The sequence below is a fragment of the Mastacembelus armatus genome, chromosome 7 (assembly GCF_900324485.2).
Source record: "Mastacembelus armatus chromosome 7, fMasArm1.2, whole genome shotgun sequence".
Classification (NCBI taxonomy): Eukaryota; Metazoa; Chordata; class Actinopteri; order Synbranchiformes; family Mastacembelidae; genus Mastacembelus; species Mastacembelus armatus.
Window position 1 is genome coordinate 9736083 of NC_046639.1, and position 9640 is coordinate 9745722.

Here is a 9640-nt window from a genome sequence, read left to right on the forward strand (position 1 = left end):
CATCTGTTACAGCAGCAGGTATCATGGCGCAGAGAGGACCAGAGAGATCTCAAACTTTAATTTTAGCTCCATTTGTATGGTGTTAACGCCTTATACTTTCTCAAATCATTAGTACTGGATCAAGGTAAACCCTGGTAAGTTGACTAAAACTGAGTTGGCATGTTTTGTTTAAACGTAACGTTGGTTAGTATCACCAAGTGGTCGACAAATTGACATAACAGCAACGTTTTCCCCGATAGGAAAATAGCGTTACGAGCTTTAAGATAAATATAAAAGTAACTCACTTTTGTGCCCATAACTGGTGCTGGACGTGTGAAATGGTAACGTTAACTACTGCTTCAAAATGCTGCTTGGTATGTACACGCTGTCATAAACACCACAACGTAATGAAAGGACGTACAAAAGCGTTACACAATGAGGAAAGTTTATCAGAAAGATAAACGATTTTCACCGCCCTGCCTTGCTGTTATTGTTGTTGTTGACATTACCATAAATTAATAAGCTTTAGCTTTTACTCATACTGCAGCTGTGTGTGTGTGTGGCTTTAGGCCTAGCTTTGTGTCTGAGCCAAGATGTAGCATTTAAGCTACTAGTTAGCTACATTTGAATATCATGGGTAGGGAAGAGTGACACTGTTTAGGACTGAGGCCTCACTGTATGCAGTCATTTGGACATGTATGGTTGCTTGACCAGGATGAGACAAATGTGTGTTATGATTTGTAACAATAACTCCTGCTACAGGAATAGGAATTACAGGAATGCAGGGTTACTATAAACCACAAGATGTCTGGACAGTTATTAAATGTACTCTGCCTTGCATTCCCAATAGGAGATTGACAAATAATGGCCTAAATATCACTGTAATAATATCTACATATAATATATTTTATAAGATAATTAGATAATAACATAATAATAATATACTGATCACTTTTAAACAGCCATACTGTAAGGTTCATTTGGACAAGCATGGCCTGATGTGTTACCTAAGTAAGTATAAGAGGATACACACTTAAAAGTAAGTAAAGGTTGTGCACTTAAATAAATGTACAGAACTAGCAGCAACAAAGGTCATTAAGGCAACAAAAGTAAAGGTAGCTAAACTATGGATACCTGAATTTCACTATGAATTTTAGTAGATGAGTTGTCTCACCTAATATAACATTGAAATACAGGCATGGAAGTTATATAATCATTCATAACTGAAACACTACACAGTTAGCCCCCTTAAGTAAATTAAAATTCTTTAACCAGTGAACAGTTTTTATAAGCATTTAACCATTTACTTTTTTTTTTTTTTTAACAAAACACTTAATAATAACTGGTTCCAGCATGGTAAGGCAAGTATTTGCTGATAATAAATACAGTATCCTTGGGTTTGGGTTGTTTTGGAAGCAGTTTTAAGACTCACTTTGGGATATTGAGGTTTGCTTTTACTTTTATTATTTTATGACAGTCTTTAGATCAGCAGAGTAATTTATTAATCAAGAAAATAACCAGTGAATGTACTGAGAATGAAAATTGGCATCAGTTGCTCCCCAACTTGCTACCTTTGGAAGTCATATGATTACGTAAAAAGCTCTGCAACAAAAAGCGCACTATTTACTGTTGCTACATACCATTAATATACCCATCCTCTAGACTGTCTCCTTATCTGAATATTGTTGGTGCTAGTCGCCTCATGCTGGCCCTCCTCAGTGGGAATGAGTGTGTGGTGTGAGGACTTGCCTTTTTATGGCGAGGCCAGTCTCAGTTGTGGGGTTTGCTATGCTCCACTGCTGGTTTCCTTGGCCCCAGCAGACTGGACCGAGAGCAGAGAGTGCAGCTGTTTTAGTGTTGTTGTGAACCTACCACATGGAATAGAATGAGTCATCATGTTGCTGATTGCGTGTCCTTTTCATTTTTCATGTCATGTATTGATTTTTTTTTTTTTTTTTTTGATCAAAGTTTGACACCTGCTGACAAAAGTGTTGCTTAATAGACTGGTTTTAACATTGTGTACACACAGCAGAGCAGCCTTATTGTCACTATTGAGATGTGTTGAAGAAGTGTTAAATCCTGTGTAAATATTGTTTAGTGGTAACTGGAAACTTATATTAGCAAGGGTCATGCTAGCATTAGGGCCAAGAGATGCAAAGCGCACTGGATACAGGCACTGTATACTGAGTGTGTGTTCACATGTATAGAACATCTTCCAGATAAACATACTTTTGCCCAGTACCTAGGACTTTTTTTATGCAGCACTGACAAAGTCATGACCTGCAGTAAAGAAATCAAGTCCATTTGTTTCCCGTTTTCCCTTGAGTTTTTTGCTTTTCAATGTATTGCCTTTGTATTTTCACAATAGAGAAGTCAGTCATGCTCTGTTGGTTGGATTGGTCTACCACTGTGGTCTAGGCTCAGATATTCAAGTACCTATTTCAAATTTTATTGCTAATTTTTTGCAGCCACTCACGGTGCCTGAACAATGAATTCTTTATGAATCCCCCCAGGGTATTCCCTTGTGCAGTCATGGGTTGACATTTGTGGTTTTCAGTGAAATCTCTCAACTTTTGGATGGATTTCAGGGTAAATCCTGACATTGGTTGACCTCTGTCTTGTACCTTTTTGTATATCCTATAGAATATCTCAGGATTTTTTTGATATCCATCTATAAGTTGGTTTAGCATCTTCACAGACCTTTATAGTCCCAAGAGGATGAATTCCGAAAGTCAGTTCTTTACTTTCAATACTACAGTAAGGTAAATAGTTGTGGTCATCTCTTCATGACTATTGGATGGAGAGCCGTGACCTTTTATTCACATATTCCTATAGTTTAAAACAGGTTCACTTATAAACCTGAGAATTCCACTCAGTTGCATTGAATGATTCATCAGATTAAAGTTTGGTTTTAAATTTTTTATCCCTATGTGTGTCCATCTACACATTCCCTCTGTTTGGCAATATGCACACTTTCATACAAGTTTAATCTGCATCACAGTGTCAACCTGAATGGGGCATTTGTCTTGTGTTTAGCTACTTTAACTCTATTCAGAAGATTAATGGCCAAGATATTCTTAGTCCTTTTAGTCCTCTTAGTCCTTTCACTAACAAAATGGTACCTCTCTGAATATTTTCCTCCACATAACTGCAGGTCATGAGTTCAGATCCACATGCTAGCAGGGTAATACAGTTAAGGTGATGAAAGGGCAAAAGGCCCCTTTCACCCATATACAGTAGCCTGGTTGTGACGGGTACAGAAGTTGGCGGTCATGTGGTTGCTGTTACACTGGTCTCTCTGTCTCTCTCTCGCATTCATCACACTGAGATTGTTTCCATACCTCTACTACTTCCCTCTCTCTCACCCTTCCATTTAGAGTATAAATATCTGTCCTCTCTTCCTGGTAAACACTGATTCTAAGTTGCTCAATACTACTGACTGTTGTAGGAGGTTTGACTTTCTTGGAGAGTCATCATCTCTCTGTTCTGATAATGTGCAGTAAAAGATCAAATCATGTAAAGAAATAAGGAACTGATGTAATAGTTAAAGGACTCCACTTTTGTGTAGGAACATTTTAAACTCAAAGTCATTATTTTTAAAGATGGTGGTGTGGGTAAGAGATCACATCCATGCTATCATAAACACAGTAGTGTAACTTAAGTGGAAGGAAAGCCTCTATGTGAGCAAATGCCATTATTCCCTCTAACAAAGACAGTCGCTTAGAGAGTGACTGTGTAAGTTAGAAAAATGTATATTTTCAATGCAGGTTTGGGTTGTGAGGCCCTGTCTGCCCTTCATAGACCAGTTTGATCACTCACTGGGAAATGTCTGCTGCTGCATTGTTGCATCCTGGTGTTGAATGTGTGCTATGTCATTTGGCCAGGGGACCAGGGGCTTTATTGCAACCTTTAAACGAATATCTGTAAGGACATACATGTATTTTGAGAAGTAGTGATCATCTCCAAATGATGACAAGAAGCCAGGATAAACCTTTAATGCAGTCCTACGTAGGCAACTAGTGTTTAAAAGTCAAACTGTTCAAGTGTCCTAATTTTTTTTCCTATTTTTTTTTACTTTTTTAGTTATACTTCTCAGCAAGTTAATTATTTGCAGGATTAGTGCTGTGTATGGTGTCCTGTAATGCTACAGAATTTTAATAATTATATATAAAAAAAAAACTTTTCTGGGGTCAATATTTAATAGATAATTACATGATGTTGTACCACACAGGTGGGAATTTTAACAACATGGTTACAATTAGCTACATCATCATTATTTTTAATATTTCCAGTTCTAAATTCTTCTTGTTGATAAGGAGTATGTTTGTGACACCTGAGTCATCCCTATCCCTGTTTGTAGGTTTGTGCTATTGCGGTGCTTAGCTAAGCTTATTGCAGAGCATTACAACAGGAAGTTGTGTTTTGGTCTGCTGCTATGCTGATGGTAGTGAGGAGGCCCACGCTGAGCTTGCTCTTCTCTCAAAGGCCTCTTACTCACACTGGCCGACTGTAGAGACATACCAGTCAGTGGGGGTTTATTCTCTCCCCACAGCTTTGGTCCATGGCAGCATGTTAGGTGTTCTCCCAAAACCCTCCCACCATTCCCTGGAAATGGACACTGCTGGTGTATTTATAGACGCTGAGCACAAGCAAGCTCTCTTTCTTAAACACGGTTAGGAGCTGCTCATATTCACCCGAGTCGTGCTGAGCTTCGCTGTCGTATATTCTAGACTGTTGTAGACCGTCACTTTACTTGTAAAACAGGGCTGGAAGGGCTTGTCAGGTAGGGGAAAGAACAATGAAAAAATATTTATTTGAATTGGTGCTTGTTTACACTGGTTAAGTAATATCAAAAGTTTCTAAAATTACCGCTGCTTACCAGTGAAATTAGATGACAGTAAAGAATTTGGTCTGTGTTTGCCTCTGGCACTGAGGTTGTAGTAATTCATCCATCTGTATATGTTATTATAGTTAAATGTCTGTATAGATTCATGTTTGACAGTGGTAGATATGCCATGAGAGTTGCCACAGTTAGTTAATTAATGAGTTCATCAATTGATAGAAAATTAATCAGCAGCTGTTTTGATAAACAAAACAAACCAAAAAAAAAACTCCCAATGTCCAGTCTCTGGAATGGGATGACTTCATTGCTGAAAACAATGAAACAATGAAAACAAACTGAACATTTTTGGATTTTGGACTGTTGCTCAGTCAAGCACTTTGAAGATTCTATTTCGAATTTAGGTCAGGGGTATTTTTCACCAATATTGAAATTTTATGGACCAAACACTTTCTTGATTAATAGAGATATAAGTCATCAGATTAATCAGTAATAAAAACAGTCATCAGTTGAAGCCCTCAATGGTTTGTAATGTTCTGCTGAGGAATCTGCTGTATGTCATTGATGATGTATATTGATGTCTGTCTTTTAAAACAGAATTCTGAGCACAATTACCAGAAACTGAGACACCCAGAGAGAGGAGAGATGGAGAAGCCAGTGTTGCAGACACAACCCTCCACCTTGCCTTTTTTTGACACAGCTCATGCCTTCAACCTGTTGAGGGGAATCCATGAACTCCGTGCTGAAAGGAAGTTTTTCGATGTGACTTTGTGTGCTGAGGGCCGCGAGTTCCACTGTCACCGCACAGTGTTGGCTGCTGCTAGCACCTATTTCCGGGCTATGTTCGCAGGAACACTAAGGGAGAGTCTTATGGACCGGGTAGTTCTCCATGAGGTGTCAGCTGAGCTCTTAGGCCTGCTGGTGGACTTTTGCTACACAGGACGGGTCACTGTCACTCAGGATAATGTGGACCTCCTGTTGAAGACAGCTGATCTGTTTCAGTTTCCCTCAGTCAAAGAGGCCTGCTGTGCTTTTCTAGAACAGCGGCTGGATGTTTCCAACTGCTTAGAGATCCAGGACTTTGCAGAGGCCTATGCTTGCAGAGAGCTGGCGACCAGTGCTCGCCGCTTTGTCCTCAAAAATATAATGGAGCTAGCTAAAGGAACAGACTTCCAACGATTACCTTGGAAGCGGCTGCTTGAGTTTGTGTCAGATGATGAGCTTTGTGTGGACAAGGAGGAGACAGCTTACCAGATTGCAGTGCGCTGGGTAAAGGCTGATCTCCAACGGAGACTGCACTACTGGCCCGAGCTTCTCCAGCAGGTCCGGCTCCCTTTTGTTAGGAGGTTCTTTCTATTGGCTCATGTGGAGAGTGATCCACTCGTTTACCTGTCACCCACCTGCCTCCGCATGGTGAATGAAGCCCGGAGCTTCCAGTCCTGTGAGTATGACCGCCATGACAGGCCCTGCCACCGCATGCGGCCACGGCCATCCACAGGATTGGCAGAAATCCTGGTGGTGGTAGGAGGCTGCGACCAGGACTGTGATGAGCTGGTCACAGTGGACTGCTACAACCCCCAGACTGGACAGTGGCGCTACCTGGCTGAATTCCCTGACCACCTTGGAGGAGGCTACAGTATAGCTGCCCTTGGAAATGATATGTATGTCACAGGTAAGTCAATTAACAGCATCTACATACCTTTCTTTGCAGTTTTTTAATAGTTGCCTTCTGGCACCAGGCAGTGGTTAACAATAGTTAACAATACTTTCTACTCAGAAGCTCAAAATTCATTATTAAAACTTTGATCAAGAAAATCAACAAGTATAGCCTGCTTCTGTTTATAAAAATACATGCAGTGATTAATCGTAGCACAGAGGTTAATTTACTCATAGATCAGGAGTAAATTGTCACTCTCAATGTTAATATCATTTTCCAGATTCTTGTATTTAGTAATTTTAGCTACATGAGGCTCACAGAAGTACAACCCAGAGACAGCATGCAGTGGTTACAGTCACAGTGTATATTAGATTCACTTCGGTGTGAAAGCACCAGTCAGTAGATTTCCATTCCTGCTACTTCAACCTTTATGAATTGGCCGTCAGGCTGTGCTTATAAATAAACCGTAGGTTCTGTGGTTAGTAGCTGTATTGTGAACAAGGCAGAGTGAGGGAGGACATGCTGTGCTGCCAGAACATCATCAACACTGTTACCAGTGATCTGCCCTAGCTTTAATAGAAACCTGTCGTTCCCTTGAGAAATCATCCTAGGGTCAGAGATTGCTGGAAATGATGGTGGGACATAAATTTAGCAGTGTTGAGTCACTGCCTCGATGACAGAAATAACAGCACCATATGATTGCATTATATCACAGATTTAGTTATAACCTTTGATACACTTTTTTTTAAAAATAACATGATGTTGCTATATATGTTTTTGGTGTCGGGTAGAGATTTGAACAAAAACGTCATTGAGGTTTCTGAAGGTACATTGTACCACAAAGTTGCTTGAAATATTAAATCTCTGTAGTTGAACAGGTTTAGGAGAAGGACTGCAAAAATCTGCATAAGATATAAGGTATCTGTAATGCTCTTCACTCATTCACTCATTCAAGATGTCCATGACCTATAAAAAAGTCTTCAGGAAGAAATTGTACTTTTTAGAATTTGGGCCCAGATTTTGCTCTTTCTATTAAAATTTGAGATGTGTGAACTGTGGCTTTGTCCTTTAGGTGGATCTGATGGCTCTCGTCTCTATGACTGTGTGTGGCGCTATAAGTCTAGTGTCAATGAGTGGACAGAGGTGTCACCAATGCTGAAGGCCCGTGAGTACCATAGCTCTTGTGTGCTGAAAGGTCAACTCTATGTGGTGGCATCAGACAGCACCGAACGCTACGATCACGCTCTGGACTGCTGGGAGGCTTTACCAGCCATGCTGCACCCCATGGACAACTGCTCCACCACCACATGCAATGGACGCCTGTATGCTATAGGTTGTCTGACTGGGGAGGACACCATGACTATCCAGAGCTATGATGCAGACAGCAATCGCTGGTCCATGGTTAACTGTGGACAGCTGCCCCCATGGTCCTTCACACCAAAAACTGTGACCCTCAATAGTCTCATCTACTTTATCAGGTGAGGAGAAATTATTACTGTCACATCTAAACTAAATCTGGTAATGCTTGATTTTACAATATTTTCTGTCTGCCTCATCATTTTCTACAAATTAGCTGCTACTGAGCTGTAAAAGGCCTATTCAGTTTGGTACAAATTATATACAACACGATGCACTGTCCAATATGGGCGTATTTTCATGCTTCAGATGTTAATGAGCTGCCAAGTTGTTTTCTTTGAAATATCTTAGGCCCAAAGACACTATGTTGATAACACAGAACTGGTTCAGTAGTCACTGTAGCTGGCATGAATATATTTGAAGCAATTATTGTTTTGGCAGTGGCCTGACTTTGGTGCTTTTCTATTTTTAGAGATGACTCAGCTGAGGTTGATGTTTACAACCCTCAAAAGAACGAATGGGACATAATTAGTCCGATGACCCAGGTTTGTATTTCACATCAGATGTTTGTCTCCTAGCCTGCTTTATTATTTTTTATTTTTTGTGATCTGTAACAGTTCTGATTTGATATAAATGATAATAAATGCATATATAAATAAAAATAAAATCAGCTGTTAATAATATTGCAGTTGATCATTAGTTTATTTTACAGGATATAGTGAGCTTTTTGCCGGTATGTCTAAAAATGACAAATATAGTAAAATAAAATCTGATTAATCAAAGAAATTCCTAAATATATAATACTACTAGATAAATAATCTAAATGAAGTGATATATTGCTTTATACTTTAGTTTTTTATCAGGTTGTTGGTCCCGTCAGTAAAAAACTAAAGAAAAATTCAAAAATTTTACTACTATAGCTTGTTTTATTTTTCAACTCCTTAGTTTTCCTTTGTTTTTGGTCTTTTGTAGGTTTCAGGGCTTCATGTTTAACACCATAAAATAATTTTTTTTTTCTTTTTTTAATCCAGGTCCATGTTGGAGGCAGTGTGGCAGTGCTGGGTGGTAAATTGTATGTGTCTGGTGGCTATGACAATACGTTTGAGTTGTCAGATGTGGTGGAAGCGTACGACCCGACCACTCGCGTGTGGACTCTTGCTGGACGACTGCCTCAGCCAACCTTCTGGCATGGCAGCGTCAGCATATTCCGTCAGTTCATGCCCCAGGTGGCCAGTCCATTCGAACCTACTGACATACCCGAGTCAAATGCCATCCACCTGCACCGGCACCAGCGTCATCAACTGCTCCACAATCTAAACAACAATCTCAATCAGAACCAGGATGTGAACCCAGCACACTGAGTTTGGAGAAATCCCTGTCACACATGTCTAGTCCATTCTCTATCACTGTGCCATCAGTAGTTTACTGTGAATTTACCTCATCACAATGTTAAGGTTGTTTAAGGCAGAAGAGAAGATTGTGCATGTATACACTAGTCAGAGCTCCTTGTAATCCACTTGACTGCCAACTGTCATACTGATAACTAAATTGTCTGTTGACGGGAAGGCTTTATGTTTGTTGGCAGACAGTCCATCAGATCATTTCCATATAAAAGTTCAGGGAAGCTGCTGCTCTGTTGGAGGTGGGGATGTAAAACACAAAATTCAGCTGCAACTATTTTTATATTCAATTAACCGTCTAAGTAATTTTTATAGCAAAAATGTTTAACACATGGGATCCTGTTTCTCTTTAATATTATAAACAGTTTATAGTACTTTGGATTTGCAGTATCCATTGATGGATACTTT

The 9640-nt window shown here is 39.7% G+C and overlaps 1 protein-coding gene across 2 annotated transcripts; it reads left to right on the forward strand.

Annotated features, from left to right (window-relative positions):
• Positions 1 to 9640, forward strand: klhl21 (kelch-like family member 21). 2 transcript variants are annotated; one of them, XM_026332196.1, is made up of 5 exons: positions 1 to 134; positions 5417 to 6491; positions 7549 to 7954; positions 8305 to 8377; positions 8864 to 9640. In XM_026332196.1, exons 2-5 carry the CDS (start codon positions 5465 to 5467, stop codon positions 9191 to 9193), a joined length of 1836 nt encoding a protein of 611 aa, XP_026187981.1. In that variant the 5' UTR covers positions 1 to 134; positions 5417 to 5464; the 3' UTR covers positions 9194 to 9640. The 2 variants fall into 2 exon arrangements, with proteins under 2 accessions (XP_026187981.1, XP_026187982.1); XM_026332197.1 differs by lacking the exon at positions 1 to 134 and adding an exon at positions 4443 to 4762.

Excerpts from the sequence above, each read along its gene's own strand:
- klhl21 (XM_026332196.1), top strand. The coding sequence starts at position 5,465 with ATGGAGAAGCCAGTGTTGCAGACACAACCCTCCACCTTGCCTTTTTTT. Across the intron at positions 6,492-7,548 it reads AAATGATATGTATGTCACAG|GTGGATCTGATGGCTCTCGT; the intron begins GTAAGTCAATTA and ends TTTGTCCTTTAG. Across the intron at positions 7,955-8,304 it reads AGTCTCATCTACTTTATCAG|AGATGACTCAGCTGAGGTTG; the intron begins GTGAGGAGAAAT and ends TTCTATTTTTAG.